Here is a 17,346-nt window from a genome sequence, read left to right as displayed (position 1 = left end):
GTGCATGGCCCAAGCACTTGGGCCATCCTCTATTGCCTTCACGGGCCACAGCAGAGAGCTGGACTGGAAGAAGAGCAACTGGGACAGAATCTGGCGCCCCAACCGGGACTAGAACTCAGGGTGCCAGCACCACAGCAGAGGATTAGCCTAGTGAGCTGCGGTGCTGGCCTAAATTAAAATTTTATGACAATTTTGAGTCAACTGAGTAAGAGACTTGTAATGTGTATCTGTTTTTCAAGATTTATTTTAATTATTTGAAAGATAACAGTTATTGAGAGAGAGGGAGAGATGTATCCTCTTTCTTCCCACTGGAGAAGAGTATTAGGAAATGATGAACATACTGAGGTCTCAGAGCACTTTACTTACTGACACGTATGCACTTGGGGAGAGGGGACCAGCCATTCTCTGTACATGTGATTTCGGTCTGCTCATTTGGAAGACTATATCCCGGATAGCAGTCAACTTTCACAGATTCATTCTGTAAATAAGGTCTTTCTGAAGATGGACGATATCCATTTTCCACATAACTGAATGTACATTTTCCTAAGGATCATAAAAATGATTTGAAAGGTAAGAATATTAATTTGGTCAATATTGTAAGTTAAAAATTACCTTTATAATATTTAAACAATAAAGTATATGTATCCAAAAATAACCTATAATTAAGAAACACTGAAACTACTATTAAATGCTTATTAAAAAAATCAATATTCCATGCTATGTATCTTTAGTTTTAAAATTGCTATATACATAAAAGGTATCGAGATTCTTGTAAAAAATCTCAATATTTGTCACATGATGTTTATGAAGAGCTCTTTATAAAAGAAAAATCTACTGAGGTCATTTGTTGTAGAATTATTCCTTCATTTTATTTTTCATATTTATTTGTCTATTTCTCAGTTTATTTATTTATTTGAGAAGCTGAGAGGGAAGGAGAGTGAGAGAGATAGCGACAGGAGGGGAAACTTCTATCCATTGGCTCACTCTCCCACTGTCTGCAATAGCAGGGAATGGGCCAGCTGAAGCCAGGAGCCAGAAACCCAATCCAAGTCTGCCACGTGGGTGACATGCATCCGGCTACTTGAGCCATCCACTGCTGCATCCAGGAATGCACATTCACAGGAAGCTGGAATTGGGGCAAAATCAGGACTAAAACTCGGGCACTCTGAAACAGGAAGCGAGTGATCCAGAGGTGTCTGACCACTAGGTGAAGGCTCACCTTCCTGGGTTCTATTCTTGTCATGCAAGTCTTAGTTGTTAGCACCTATGTGCTCCTCTTTGCACTCTTGGGAATATTTATGTAAATCTAACTGCTAAGACAGGTACTTACTGAGACAGGGCACTTTGGGTGACCATCCTTCTTTGGTGCAATGAATGTAATCCCAGTATGAATTTGAAGGAGTCACAAAATTGGGGTTGCAGTGATAGCTATAATAGTTTCCTACAGCTACTGGAAAGTATGGTCTATATCTGTCTTCATAATACAGACGTCCATGATTTATTTGTGGAAAATCACAGGGTTTCACTTGCAATAAGAAACAAAAAAAGTGCAAAAAATCTTTTACTTTATTGAACAATCACATCAGAGTTGAATCATTTGGTCAATGAATTATATTCTCTTGATACTATAATTACACCCATTGAAATAAGGTTTTTAGAATAAGGCAAGTTATAGAATTCGGATGACTGGGGGGGGGGGACTCTTTGTTAATGAAAATGAAAATGTGTCTTGTCATTCACAAGGACCTACAAACTAGTATAAAGCCTTCAGGGAAAAAAAAGAGTACAGACTTATACTACAAATTCTCCTCGAGTACATATGACATATCCTCACTCCGGCTAATTAAATGAACATTCTTGTTAAGAGGTGAAGGTATGGATCTTACCTTTCAGTTCATACCTTTCTTTTTTAATTTTCAATTCTCATCAGAAATCAGAATCCACCTTTTCTCATAAAAATGCAATATAGGGAGATAGTAGTTTGGTTTTGTTTTGTTTTAAAATTTTTATTTTTATTTTTACTTCAGACAATGTAAGAAATATAGAAAAACAAAAAAATTTTTCTTTTCATCATACCACAAAACATTTATCAAAACTTTTGGGATACAGCAAACACAGTATTAAGAAGAAAGTTTATAGCAATTATTGCCTACATCAAAAATTGAAAAGGTATTAAATAATGAATCTAAAAAGGCATTTCAAAAACCTGAAGAACAAGGACAAACAAAATTCATAATCTGGAGAAGGAAATAAATAATACAATTAGAGAATAAAAAGAAATTAAAATTATAAAATATCAGTGAAATGAAGAACTGGTTTTTTTTGAAAAAAAAAATTGATAAAAGATTTGTCCATATAACCAAAACAAAAACAAAAAGGAAGAAGTCCCAAATTACTAAAATCAGAAGTGAAAAGGGAGGGGCTGGTGCTGTGGCGCAGTGAGTTAAAGCCCTGACCTGAAGCACCGGCATCCCATATGGGTGCTGGTTCTAGTCCCGGCTGCTCCTATTCCAATCCAGCTCTCTACTATGGCCTGCAAGGCAATAGAAGATGGCCCAAGTGCTTGGGCCCCTGCACCCACATGGGAGACACAGAAGAAATTCCTGGCTCCTGGTTTCGGATCAGCACAACTCCGGCCATTGCAGCCATCTGGGGAGTAAACCAATGGATAGAAGACCTCTCTCTCTGTCTCTACCTCTCTCTGTAACTTTGTTTTTCAAATAAATAAAATCAACGTTTAAAAAAAAAGAAATGAAAAGGGAAACAGGAAGTGATGCCACAGGAATGGAAAAAATTAGGAATTATTTCAAATAGCTATATGTCAATAAATTGGGAAATATAATAGAAATGAATGTATTTCTGGAGAGATACAGTTTACCAAAACTGTGGCATGAGAACATGGAAAGTGTGAATACATCAATAGCCAAGACTGATACTGAGTCAGCAACAAAAACTTGTTCAATAAAGAAAAGCCCAAGACCTGATGGTTTCACTGCTGAATTTTACTGAACTTTTAAGGAAGAACTAATCCTAATTCATCTATTTTATTTATTTACTTACTTACTTATTTATTCATTTGAAAAGTACAGCTAAAGAGAGGGAGGGAGGAATAGAAAGAGGGAGGGAAGGAGGGAGAGAGAGAGAGAGAGAGAGAGAGAGAGAGACTGATCTTCCAACTGCTGGTTCACTCCCCAAATCGCTACAGCAGCCAGGCCTGGGTCAGGCTGAAGCCAGGATCTAGACTCCACCAGGTCTCACATGTGGGTGGCAGTGACCCAAGTTTTCCCAGGCCGTGAGCAGGCAGCTGGATTGGAAGTGGAGCAGCTGGGACACAAACCCACACCCATATGTGAATCTGGTGCAGCAGATGGCAGCTTAACCCGCTGAGACACAGCACCAGGCCCCCACCCAATTCATCTTAAATTATTCAAAGTAATTAAAAGGAAGGAACTCTTCCAGACTTATTCTATGAGGGCAGCATTACCTTAACTCCAAAACCAGAGAAAGATACAACAGCAAAGAGAACTATAGAGCAATATCACTGATGAATATAGATGTAAAATTCCTCAACAAAAGATAGTAAACTGAAGTCAACAAAACATTAAAAAGATCATCCGCACAGAACAAGTGGGATTTATCCCAGGGATGCAGGGATGGCTCAACAAACAAGAGTCAATAAACAGGATACATCATATCAACAAAATGAAGGAAAATAAACATGATTCTCTCAACAGCTGCAGAGAACGCATTTGATAAAATACAATATCCTTCCATAAAATTAAAATTAAAAATGAGTATAAAAGGAACAAACGTCAACACAATCAAGGCAATATATGATAAACTCACAGCCAGGATCATATTGAATGGAGAAAAGCTGGAAGCATTGCCACCAAGTTCTGGAACCAGACAAGGATGCGCACTTTCACCATTATTATTCGATATATTTTTGTAACTTTTAGCCACATCCATTAGAGAAGACAAAGAAATCAATGGGAAAGCAGGAAGTCAAATTATACCTGTTTGCAGCTGATCTGATCCTTTATACTGGGGAAATAAAGACTCCACTGAGACTGATGGAACTCAGTTTGGCAGAGTTGCAGGATATAAAATCAACACACAAAAATCAGTAGCATTCATATATACTAATAATTCTTGGATTGAGAAAGAACTTACAAGGTCAGTCTGATTCACCATAGGTCCCAAACATTTAAATGCCTTAGGATGAATTTAACCAAAGATGTGAAATATCTCTACAATGAAAATGACAAAACATTAATGAAAGAAATAGGAGACACACACAAAAAGAAAAATGTTCCACATTAGGATGGGCAGATCATTAGAATCCCAGTCAAATGCCAAGGACATTCCTCACAGAACTAGAAGAAAACAGTTCTAAAATTCATATGGAAACACAAAAGATCCTAAATAGCCAAAGCAATCTTAAGCAATAAAACAAAGGGGAGGCATCACAATATCAGATTTCAAAACCTACCACAGGGTTGGTATAATCAAAAAAGCCAGGTACTGGACAAAACAGATGTATAGACCAATAGAACAGAATAGAAACTCCATAAATTAATCCATGCATCCACAACTAACTGATCTTTGACAAATGAGCTTAAATTACTCCTGGGAGTTAGGACAGTCTTCATCAAATTGTGTTGGAAAAATTGGACTTCCATATGCAGACATTTGAAACAAGACCACTACATTATACCTTAAACAAAAATCAACTTACAATTTATCAAGGATCTATACCTAAGAACTGCAACTCTCAATTTTTTTAAAGAAAGTACAGTTCTTTTTTTTCTGAAAGATTCATTTATGTATTTGAAGGTGGAGTTACAGAGAGGCAGAGGGAGAGAGAAAGAGAAAGAGATAAAGAGAGAGAGAGAGAGAGAGAGAGAGAGAGAGAGAGAGAGAGGGAGGGAGAGGTCTTCCACCCATGGTTCACTTCCCAGATGGACACAATGGCTAGAGCTATGCTGATCCAAAGCCAGGAGCTTCTTCTGGGTCTCCCACATGTGTGCAGGGGCCCAAGGACTGTATTACTTTCCCAGGCCATAGCAGAGAGCTGTATTGGAAGTGGAGCAGCCAGGACTCAAACCAGTGCCCATGTGGGATGCCGGCACTGCACGCAATGGCTTTACCCACTACACCACAGCAACAGCACCAACCAACAATTTTCTAGAGGGAAACGTCGGGGGAATGTACAAGACTCTGGTCTGGGCAAAGATTTCTTGGATATGATCCCAGAAGCACAGGCAATGAAAGGAAAAATAGACAAATTGGATTACATCAGCTAAGAAGCTTCTTCAAAGCAAAAGAAACTCAGTAAGTGAAAAGGCAACCTACAGGATAGGAGAAAGTATTAGCAAACTATTTATCTGATAAAGGATTAATGTCCATAATATGTAAGGAACAAAAGAAACTCAACAACAAAACAAATAACCCAGCTAAGAAATTGGAAAGAACATGAACAGGAACTCCTCCAGGTTGAAATACAAATAGCCAGCAGACATGTGAGAAAATGCTCAGGACCACTAGCCATCAGGGAAAGGAAAATAAAAACCACAATGAGGCATAACCTCACCCCAGTTAGAATGGCTATTATTCAAAAGTCAAAAAATAGCAAATGCCAGTGAGGATGCGGAGAAAAAAATACCCTAATACATTGCTCGTGGGAATATAAACTGGTACAACCATTCTGGAAAACATTATAGAAAGTTCTCAGAAAACTAGAAATAGATCTACTATATGAACCAGCTATCCCACTCCTGGGAAACTATCCAAAGGAAATGAAATCAGCATAAGAAAGTGTTACATGCACTCCCATGTTTGTAACCCTTCAGTTCACAATAGCTAAAATATGGAATCAAACCAGATGTCCATCAACTGATGACTGGATAAAGAAAGTATGGTATATACAGGCTGGAATTATACTTGGTCATAAAAAAGAATGAAATCCTGATATTTGCAGCAAAATGGATACAACTGGAGAGATTATTGTGCTAAATGAAATAAGCCACACCCAAAGTTTCAATATCACATGTTTTCTCTTATTCGTATCAGTTAATATGTTCAGAGGATAAAAGTTGTGAGGACATCAGGTTATTTGGTATTTAGTTGTAAATATTGCTTCACTGAATCAAACTATGTATATGATGATATACTCTTATTTAACACATCAAAATAAAGAAATAGAGAGTGAAGGATAGTGAGGACCCTTGCAGTACCAGCAATGTTGTTCTTATTTTGGGTGTTGGTTATGAGTGTGATCACATGACCAAAAGTCATGATCTGTAAATTATGTGTAGTTCTTGGTCTGTATACTGAATGTTAATAAAATGTCTGAGAAAGAATTGGAATGGAACTCACAGCTACATCTTGGACCAGGCACCCAGCCACTCCCCGTGCATCTTGCTGTATTTCCCCGGGTTGCAGGATAAAAACCTGTTTTACACTCATATTTGATTTCATCTCCAGTTCTGTGTTGAATCCTTTTCGGTAAGTAGGATCCATTTGGAATATAAGGAGCATTACATGTTACTTCTGAAAAGAAAAGGGATATGTGAATAATGTAGAAATCAGTGCCCAGACAAGTTAATCAACTACATGAAGATAAAAAAGTAGATGTTAATTATATATCTTTGCAACATCACAAAATGTGTACATCTTCATATCCTTTCTGCTTTATCATTCATATTTTCCTCCACTATGTTTGTCATTAGATGCATTTGTACCCCTTGGACTTTTAATCACTCTTTCTCGAAAGCCAACATACACTTCATGATTTTCCATATCCAGCAATGACTCCATGACATATAGCTTCAACTGTTCTTTCCACTTCTTTTTACCTCTTAGGTTTCTATTCTCATAGGGGCTGTTTGCAATACTCAGTGTCTTTTTCTTCCAGACAGTTTGTGGGAAGTACATCCTTCCTGTTTGAAGTAAATGTGACCATGTGCCTTGTATAAGACAATGAAATGAAAATGGATGTAGTATCTTTCATCTTGGAGAGGAAATTTTCAAAGCTATTCTGTGAATTTTTATGCTCTCTCTCATAGCTGCAGTGACTACGGAAGGACACGGAAAAGTGATATCTTTCTCATCTAATTCTTAAAACTATTAAAATGAAGAGAATCCTTGAAAATGAGCATGAACTGGAAAACATAGCCTATGAAGATATCAAGATATTACAATAGATTTTCCTTGCCGTGATAGAATAACCTAGTATAGGGCTTGGACAACCTTTCTGCAAAGGGCCAGATAGAAGATCTCTGTTGCAGTTCTTCAACTCTGCCACTGTGGAGCAAAAGTAGCCATAACAATTAGTTAACACACCATAAGCAAATGGGCATGATTGTGATCTGAAAACACTTTTTTGACCTATGAGCTATAGTCTGCTACCTTTGACCTCATCTTTCCTAACTTACAACATTCTTCTCATTCCTTTTCATCAACTGTGCCATCTCTCAATAATGGAACGATTTTCAATATTCCTTTTCAAATAAAACATTGTATTTTAAGTTTTGTAGAAAAGTTACATAGTTATCTACATTAGGGTTATATTGTATTTTAAATTAAAAATGTATGGTGGGCATTTGGTAGTGCCCGAAATCCACTTATATGCCTCTAATTCACTTCCTCTTCCATTTTTCAAAGTAAGTGATGGCCTTAGTCAACTTTTTGTTCCTATAATAAATTTGTAAAGCAGGTTAACAACAAAGGAAAAGGGGTTATTTTGGTTCATGGTTCTGGAGGTGCAAAGTCTAGGGGTCTTCTCTCGTAATGGCCTTCTTGCTGGCAGAGTTCCAAGGTTGGGTGGGGCATCACCTGGTTAGATGTAGGGAGGGCACTTGTCTGTGTTTCTCTATCAGCCTGCAGTCTCTCTGTCCTTATACAGCCACAAGGATCAAACCTTGGAGACTCATCCTAGTGCCTAGCTTACTCTTAATTACTTCGCTAAGGTATCTGAACACCATAGTTAGATTCAAGTCTCTACCTTCTTAGTAACCTTGATTTATGACTTTGGCTCTGACCTTCTGCATGGACTTGGAGACCAAATTCTATTCAAGCTGTCACAGTGACCTATAGTCTCCTCACTTTCCTCAAGTCACTTAAACTATTGCTCCTTCGCCAACAGGAATAGTCTGCATTCACACAAATCAGATAAAACCACCAGTTGAGACATCTTTATACTTCTTTCCAACATTCCTTCAACATTAGCTTTTTATAAACTACAACATTAGCAGTTGAAGGTAAGACCTTCAGTGGTAAGGTATTCCATTGAAATGCAGGTTAGCTTCAGATCTTGTTTTCCCATGAATCTTGGACCATTGTTTATTTCTTCCCTCTCACTTTGTCAGCTACTCTCTCTTAAATGGACATGCAAGCTTCTGTGATTTTAAACTCCTTTTCTCAAGCCTTATTAAAGTCTAGCTAATGTGGTAAGTTCTGTCTCTCCTTCACAAGCAGAATTCTTAAGATACATTATCCCAATTGATATCTCTACTTTCTTATCTCTTTTTTTCTACAACCAACTACTCTTTGGTTTCTGCCACTTCCCTGAAAAAAGTCACCAGTGTGCTCCACTTTCCAAATCCAGAAACTCTTTCTATTCCACCTATACCATGGCTGATATATATTACAAAGTCCTTCATTATGTACTGAACTGAACCGATAAAACGCTTTCTAACACTTGACCCTGTTGATCACTGACTATGTTTGCCTGCTTCTCCTTGCTTTGTCTAAATAATACTTTCACTTTATAGTTTATGATTTTCTTTTATTTTTATATTTGTTGGTGGTTCCTCTTCTGCTACTTAATGTTTAGGCCCTGACTATTCCCCTTATCTTTCCTACTATTGCTTTCTACACTGCAAACATGCTTAGTTGTCTGACCCTCTTTTTTCTTTTTCTTTTCTTTTTTTTTTTTTTTTTTTTTTTTTTTTTGGCCGGCAGAGTTAGGCAGTGAGAGAGAGAGAGACAGAGAGAAAGGTCTTCCTTTCCGTTGGTTCACCCCCCAAATGGCCGCCACGGCTGGCACACTGCACCCATCTGAAGCCAAGATCCAGGTGCTTCCTCCTGGTCTCTCATGTGGGTGCAGGGCCCAAGCACTTGGGGCCATCCTCTACTGCCCTCCCAGGCCACAGCAGAGAGCTGGACTGGAGGAGGAGCAACCGGGACAGAATCCCAGAATCTGGCGCCCCAACCGGGACTAGAACCCGGGGTGCCCGCGCCGCAGGCGGAGGATTAGCCTACTGAGCCGCAGCACCGGCCCTGACCCTCTTATACCCCAAGCTTATTCCTATCATTGGAGCTCCCCATTCCTGTGTGTTGAATGATCCTGCCCCAGATCTTCACATGGATGCTCATCGGCCCCTCAGAAACTTCTTTCTTGCAGATTCTATAGAGATCATGTAAACAAGCATTTCTACTTTACAGTGGTTTTCGTGGAGATATTGATATTGTTGTTTCCCTGTTCAAAATCTCTGTGAGTTAAGATATTTCCATACTTAAAAGCTAACCCCATTTTATGCTAATAACCTCTCTAATGAGGTCCAAATCAAATATCCCACTATAGCTGCACACTGTACAGGTTCCTGTGTATATCCAAAGATACATCCAATTTTAATATGTCTTCAGTATTTGACATTAACCGACACTAATCTCAACTGAGCTTTAAATGTGTTCTTTTTTTTATTTTCTCTCTCACTTCATTCTGATATATCTATCATATTTTCATTTACTCATTTCATATATCCATTGCAGTATAGTTTTTCTTCCCTTAGGTCTCACCCCATGGTGTAACTCACCTTAAAGCTATGAGATAGAAAAAAGAACTTTAAGTAAGATACCAACCAAATAATATTAATTTAAAAAATTAATTAAAAATAAAGACTTCTGGTGATTTCTTTGGTGCTACAAACACAAATCCCTTAACAAACATTAATTCCACACCATCATAATTGCCCTTCAAATAAATAGTGCTACTAATACATTGCCATATCATGTTTTATATCACAAACAATAATATTTGAGACCATTCAAAATTCCAGGCTACTGTTTCCCTACTATTAGAAATAGCCAGGGCCAGCGCTGTGGCACAGCAGGTTAAAGCCCTGGCCTGAAGCGCCGGCATCCTATATGGGCGCCAGTTCGAGACCCAGCTGCTCCACTTCCAATCTAGCTCTCTGCTTTGGCCTGGGAAAGCAGTGGAAGATGGCCCAAGTCCTTGGGCCCCTGCAACCACATGGGAGACCCGGAAGAAGCTCCTGTCTCCTGACTCCGGATCGGCGCAGCTCCGGCCGTTGCGGCCATCTGGGGAGTAAACCAGTGGATGGAGAATCCCCTCCCCTGCTTCTCCTTCTCTGTGTAACTCTAAATTTCAAATAAATAAATATTTAAAAACAAAAAAGGAAAAAAGAAATAGCCATGTGTCATTTAAATTATAAATAATAAATCTAGATTAGCACTTTATGTTATGAATTAATTAAAAATAAGTCTGGGCAGGGAATAGATGGATTTGGATCAAAAATCCCTATATAGAGCAAGTCTTGGAACCTTTAATTATTCCTGTAAGTTTTGACAATTTACCCAGATATGAAACTCCAGACATGGACATGCCACAGATCAGAAAGAAATAAAATCATGTAAGTATGTTTTTCCTAGATTGTTTTATTTAAATTTTGTTTTGTTATTTGGCTTCAAGACTCTTATTGAGGCAACTAAGAGAGTTTTGAGTTATATAATTTCAGAGAAAGTAGGGCAAATAGATTTTGAATTCATCATATATCAGCAAGCAATTTCTTGCATTGTGCCAGGAAAAAAAGAGAATTATTTGTGATACATTAGCTGAGGTGCAGAAAGTAGAGTATTATTACTGCTGCTGTTATTAATATTAAGAAAACTATTCAGTTAATCCAAATATATTTCAAGAAAGGGAAGCACATTATAAGAGAGAATGCATTTTTATCTAATTTGGAGTGAATATCCATTTATGTTGATTTTTAGCAAACTGCCGTGTGAAAGAGAAAACCCTAAAGCAAGAGTTATGTGTGCATTTATGAGGCATATGGTTTAAAGTTCATAAGGTTCTTAAGAATTCGACCTTCTTCCTATCACAGTATTACAGTATCTATAAAAGCAGCCCTTTCAGGAGGTCACTGACCACGCATAACACTGTAGTTTATTTTATTCACTACAACAACATTCATCAAAAGCCAACAAACTTCTTTTTCAGAAATGTTTGCAAGTATCTCAAGGTGGTCATTATACTACTAGCTGTATCTTGCTATTTTTCTCATAGTATGATTTCTTAAATTCTTGGTCTACATGTAGTTTTAATTCATTCCTTTAAAAAAAAAATGAGGTAGGCTAAGTAGAATACAATATTCCAGGTATATTTTTGGTGGGCAAAGAACACAACTGAGGTTAATTCTTTCTCCCTATAACATCCTTTATGATGGACATTTTTCTAACGCTACAATCACTTTTGACCCATATTAGGTTTGTTACCAAAAATCTCCATTTATTTCCACTTAATTCCATTGCCAATTGAAGTTTAACCTTTTTGAGGCTAAATCCTAGGCTTTAGAGAAATAATCTAATTGATGGGAACTGTATATAAATGGGATTTAGGAAGTCTAGCATAATTGTTTTCCATGTGTTTTAGATGTTTTTTTATGACAATAGGCCAATGTCTATTGTTTTAGATGTGTTTTTATGACAATAGGCCAATGTCTATCTTCAGAGTGAAAAGATCACTTGAATAGATCTCAAAATGGACCTTACACACATAAAGCTCGGTAAGAGGCCACTTCAAAAAGTTCATGGTAAGTGGAATTAGAGTGTAAGATTTTTGGGGGGCCAGTGCCATGGCTCAATAGGCTAATCCTCTGCCTGCGGCGCCGGCACACCGTGTTCTAGTCCCGGTCGGGGCACCGGATTCTGTCCCGGTTGCCCCTCTTCCAGACCAGCTCTCTGCTATGGCCCGGGAGTGCAATGGAGGATGGCCCAAGTGCTTGGGCCTTGCACCTGCAAGGGAGACCAGGAGAAGCTCCTGGCTCCTGGCTTTGGATCATCGTTATAAAAATTAATATTCTATTTTTGAGAAAAAAATTGTTGAATTGAAATGTTTATATTAATTAAAATAATTTATATCCAAAAAGAAGAAATGATATATAAAACGTTTACCTTTACATGAAGGTTCTGGACTCCATCCACTGCTAGTGCACACCGCATCTCCTCTTTCAGTATATTCAAAACCTGGGTTACATTTATATTGAAATCGTTCATTTTTCTTATAAATTTTCTTCTGAGAAAGACTATGCCCATTTGTAATTACTGGAGAATTGCAAGAAATTTCTGGAAAGAAGAAATTATTTTCCAAAATGTTTATTATGAATTAAAGGACTGTGACCTAGACAGACTTTCATGATGACATAAGTTTTGTTTCCATTAGGGAAATCAGTCAACAAAAAATAGTTGTGTTTTGACTTGTCTACTCAATAAATGACTTTCCTATTATTAACCTTCGGTTTAGAAAGAAGTTAAATTTTGTATTAAACTTCATTCTAATTTTAATTGATTTGAAGATAAATTATTTCTTGTGAAATAAATGGTGGCCAATAATATTCATTAAATGTATATAATGAAACTGAATATAGATATAGGTTTATTATGATAAGTATTTTCACTGAATAACCTGATAACACATTTTCATTTATTGATAATGGAATATTATCAATAGGACACTTTCTCAGAGAAACTCATTTAACTCATTGCCATTATATCTCTGAAAAGTAACTGATGTTATGTTATTATGTTTTCACCATTGATTCAGGTTTTATCTCCAAAAGAAAAACTGGCCATTATCTTCAACACCATTTCTCACATTTCCCTGGAATTGCAGTAAGGATAACTAATTCCCCAAACCTGTTCTCCCACCTTTCTAACCAATTTTCTTTATGTGTAACTTCATAACCTTTGATATGGTCATTTCATTACTCCACTTAAAATCCTTCACTGAGTCCCAAATCATCCGGAATAAAAGCCAAGTTCTCCAGCCTGCTGTACATGTGGCTCCTCAGCACTTTGGCTGGCCTGTCCTCAATGTATCACTAATTCCCTACTTACACTGCACACTGGGGCCCCTGAGAAAAGCCGACAAGATCAGTGGAGCCTTGTGCTCACTGGAGCTTCGCTTCATGAACTTCCTCTGGTTGGGATGCTCTGGCCCTCTTCATCTTCCTCTTAAAAAACTCATTCTTCCTTTTAGACTTACCCAAGGCTGCAGCTATTCTAGCAAGATTTCACTAGCCACAGAAATCTAGTTTTAAGCACATAAATATCTACAAACTTTTCAAGAATATGGTATTTGCTTTGTTAACCACTAACAGAAAGAAGTAATTTTGTTAGAAAAAATTCTTAGGAAGAAAAATGCTTTTCTCTGTATCTCACCATCAGGTAGACTGGCTCTAGAAAGTCCAAATAATCTGGAGATTTTATACAATGTTAACAGTGAATTAGAACAGAAATTTCTGTCAAACATGTATTGGTGAAATGAAGTTTGGTGCTATTAAACAAATTGTCAATGACATTCAATACCAAAGCCAAGATCAATCGATTATAATTGATAGGCCAGCAATATGATGACTAAATAAATCTTGACTTATTGTTTAGTACAGACTTTTTTAAAAGTCAAAGATTTATTTGGTTAAATTCAGCAATATTTATATGAAATTTGCCATGCAAATATAAAGCAAGGCCACTTCTTAGAAGTGTTCATTAAAAAATAGGGGGCCGGTGCCGTGGATTACTTGGTTAATCCTCTGCCTGTGTCACTGGCATTCCATCTGGGCACTGGATTCTAGTCCCGGTTGCTCCTCTTCCAGCCCAGCTCTCTGCAGTGGCCCAGGAGGGCAGTGGAGAATGGCCCAAGGGCTTGGGCCCCTGCACCTGCCTGGGAGACCAGGAGGAAGCACCTGGCTCCTGGCTTCAGATTGGCGCAGCGCCGGCTTTGGTGGCCATTTGGGGAGTGAACCAACAGAAGGAAGATCTTTCTCTCTGTCTCTCTCTCTCTCTCTCTCTCTCATTGTCTATAACTCTACCTGTCAAAAATAAATAAATAAATAGAATGTCGGGGCTGGCACTGTGGTGCAGTGGGTTGAAGCCCTGGCCTGAAGTACTGGCATCCCACATGGGCACTGGTTATAGTCCCAGCTACTCCTCTTCCAATCCAGCTCTCTGCTCTGGCCTGGGATAGCAGCAGAAGATGGCTCATGTCCTTGGGCCCCTGCACCCACGTCGGAGACCTAGAAGAAGCTCCTGGCCCCTAGCTTCAGCTGGACGCAGCTCCAGCCATTGTGGCCATCTGGAGTGAACCAGCAGATGGAAGACCTCTCTCTGTCTCTCCCTCTCTCTGTAACTCTGTCTTTCATATAAATAAAATAAAATAAATCTTTAAAAATAGAATGTCATCATAATGCATCAGTGGAAATAAATAATGAATGCTTGGCTTTAAAAACTAAAAACAAAACAAAAAAGCCACAAAGGTATGTTCTGGAAGTCAGTACTACAACTTGCAGGAGGGGCTTAGCATTCTGTTTCCACCTGTCAGAGCCAGCTATGATGTAATCATAGTTCAAGCATGAACGTCAGTGTCTGAGAACCTAGGTTTGAATCTTAACTCTATCTCATGGTAATCTAGGGCACATGATTAAACTTCTTGTATCCTAGTTTCTTCAATTATAAAATAGAAATGATCAGAGTACATAAATTAGGGAGTTGTTTTGAAGGTAAAAGGAGATGACACTCACAAAGAGTTTAAATCAGTTATAGAGAAAGAGTAAGTGCTTGACAACCATTTGCTGTTATTAGTATTTTTATATTCTCTAGATTGGATAATGTTTTGAAATATATATTTTCAAAAAAAAAACTAAAAATATTCAAAAAATTAAAAATAGTAAATATATCTTACCTACACATTGTGGTTTTATTCCACTCCAAATACCATTTTCTGAGCAATGTATTTGCTTATCTCCATCGAGTTTGAAGCCTGAATTACATTCAAACTGTATTACTTGTCCAAAGAAATATTCCTGGTCTGGTTCCAATTCACTGATAATTTTCCCATTCTCTGGTTCTTTCACTGGCAAGCACTTGACAACTGAAAAGATAAATGTAAGTTTCTAATAAATACTTTATAAATAAATATATATTACATATAAATATAAATAATAATAAAATTTAAACACTTCATCTTGAAAAATGTGTATAAATAAAATCATCAGCAAGGGGCCGGCGCCGTGGCTCACTTGGCTAATCCTCCACCTGCGGCACCAGCATCCCATATGGGCACCAGGTTCTAGTCCCAGTTGCTCCTCTTCTAGTCCAGCTCTCTGCTGTGGCCCGAGAAGGCAATGGAGGATGGCCCAAGTGCTTGGGCCCTGAACCCGCATAGGAGACCAGGAGGAAGCACCTGGCTCCTGGCTTCAGATCAGCGCAGCGTGCTGGCCGTGTGGGCCGTAGCAGCCATTTTGGGGGTGAACCAACGGAAGGAAGACCTTTCTCTCTGTCTCTCTCTCTCACTAACTCTGCCTGTCAAAAAAAAAAAAGTATATATATATATATATATATATAGTGCAGCACCGGCCATAGCGGCCATTTTGGGGGTGAACCAATGGAAGGAAGACCTTTCTCTCTTTCTCTCTCTCTCTCACTGTCTATCTCTATCTGTCAAAATAAATAAATAAATAAATAATAAAATCATGAGCGTTCCTAAAAGAGTTAAAAGCAAATTTTATGGTAACATTTATTTTAACAGAGAAATTTGCCCTTAATTTTCCTTCCTTGTCCACAGCAGTGGTAGATTACTTTGAGTACTTCTTTTGATTTTACTAAGAATTTTCCATTTTCTCTAAAGTTGAAATTCAAACTTTATGTTATTGCAAATGATCCTGATGCTTGTTAAGATGTAAATTCTAGGAGTATCTTCCTGACAAATCACTCCAAAGATTCTGACTAAATAAGTCCATTTTAATAACCAAAAATCTCAGTTTTTAACAAGCATCCCAGGTGATTTCAGTGAAGATGTTCTCTAGAACATTTACCTCTTTCATCTCATTTCCATAGAAAAAATATTCCATTCACCATTTAGTTGTTTTGAGTGATCATCACATTTTTTCTTCCCTACTGCTTTCTCTTTCTCCACTTACTACTTACCATGTGACCAAGAAATACTATTCTGATTGATCTATTTCTAAAATGACTAGAAATTGGATTATTTATTCAACACTTGGAAACAGAATCTATATTTTCTCATGCACATTGTTTGTTTTACAGATCAATAAAAAAATTAGAGCTCTCTTTTTTTCCCTGTCTTTTCAGTAAAACTAAGACCACCGGAAAGCTTCCCTTTGTAGGGAGCGGGGAGAGATCTCAACCATCTTCTCAATTTCGGATGCTTGCATTGGGTCCTAAATTTGGGCAGCTGAAATTCTGATCTTCATTTGCCCACTGATATTTGTATGACTTTCTCATGGTTAGGATCCCAGGGTAAAGAACAATGAATTTTAGATTTCATAATGTCTAATACTTTGACAATTCAATCAGATCTGGCTTTATTTCTGTTTGTTTATGGAAACACGAAATAATGTGGCAATTAAGAGGGTGAGATACCTACTCTGTACTCTACCAGAAACCATAAAAATAATTTGAAAAGAAATTACAGACTTTCATTTTAATGTTTGATATTTTGAAAACCTCAATTGTTTTAGACATTTCAATATACCTTATAAATCAATGTCATACCTACCTTCACATAAAGGAATATCATTGGTCCATCCATCTACCGCACATTCCCGGTAGTCAATGTCACCTAACATTCTATACCTAAGAATCCAAAAAGTAAACAAACAAACCACAGCAATCAGCTAATGTGTGCTTAAGTAAACCATTTTTTTTTTAAATTTATCTAGTTATTTGAAAGGCAGAGCTACAGAGGAAGAAGAGAGACAGAGAGATCCTACATCTGCTGATTCACTCCCCCAAATGGCTACAACAGCTAGGACTGGCCCAGGCTGAAGTCAGAAGCCAGGAGCTTCCTCCAGGTCTCCCGTGTGGGGGTGCAAGGACTCACGCACTTGGGCCATCCTCTGCTGCTCTCCTAGGCACATTATTAGCAGGAAGCTGGATTGGAAGTGGAGCAGCTGGATCTCAAACTGGCGCCCATATGGGATGCAGGCATTGCAGACAGAGGCTTAACCCACAGCTTTAACCCACTGAGCCACAGCACCAGTGCCTTAAATGCAGTTTAAAGCTTAATGCCATTTTGAATGTCCA

General features: G+C 38.0%; 1 protein-coding gene across 2 annotated transcripts in view; it reads right to left on the bottom strand.

Moving 5' to 3' along the window:
- Positions 1 to 17,346, bottom strand: part of CFH (complement factor H) — a 60,396-nt gene that overhangs the window by 28,952 nt on the left and 14,098 nt on the right. For both annotated transcript variants that reach the window (XM_008268715.5, XM_089312024.1), the window contains exons 4-9: positions 16,820 to 16,896; positions 14,984 to 15,172; positions 12,199 to 12,369; positions 6,379 to 6,552; positions 1,331 to 1,525; positions 367 to 543 (exon numbers count right to left, since the gene is read on the bottom strand). In XM_008268715.5, coding sequence (XP_008266937.3) covers positions 367 to 543; positions 1,331 to 1,525; positions 6,379 to 6,552; positions 12,199 to 12,369; positions 14,984 to 15,172; positions 16,820 to 16,896 — 983 coding nt within the window. The remainder of the gene's footprint in view (positions 1 to 366; positions 544 to 1,330; positions 1,526 to 6,378; positions 6,553 to 12,198; positions 12,370 to 14,983; positions 15,173 to 16,819; positions 16,897 to 17,346) is intronic.

The sequence above is a fragment of the Oryctolagus cuniculus genome, chromosome 13 (genome assembly GCF_051225735.1).
Source record: "Oryctolagus cuniculus isolate XC-2025 breed Fujian yellow rabbit chromosome 13, ASM5122573v1, whole genome shotgun sequence".
Taxonomy (NCBI): domain Eukaryota; kingdom Metazoa; phylum Chordata; class Mammalia; order Lagomorpha; family Leporidae; genus Oryctolagus; species Oryctolagus cuniculus.
The sequence above is the reverse complement of the archived record's forward strand: the minus strand, read 5'-3'. Positions and strand labels throughout refer to the sequence as shown.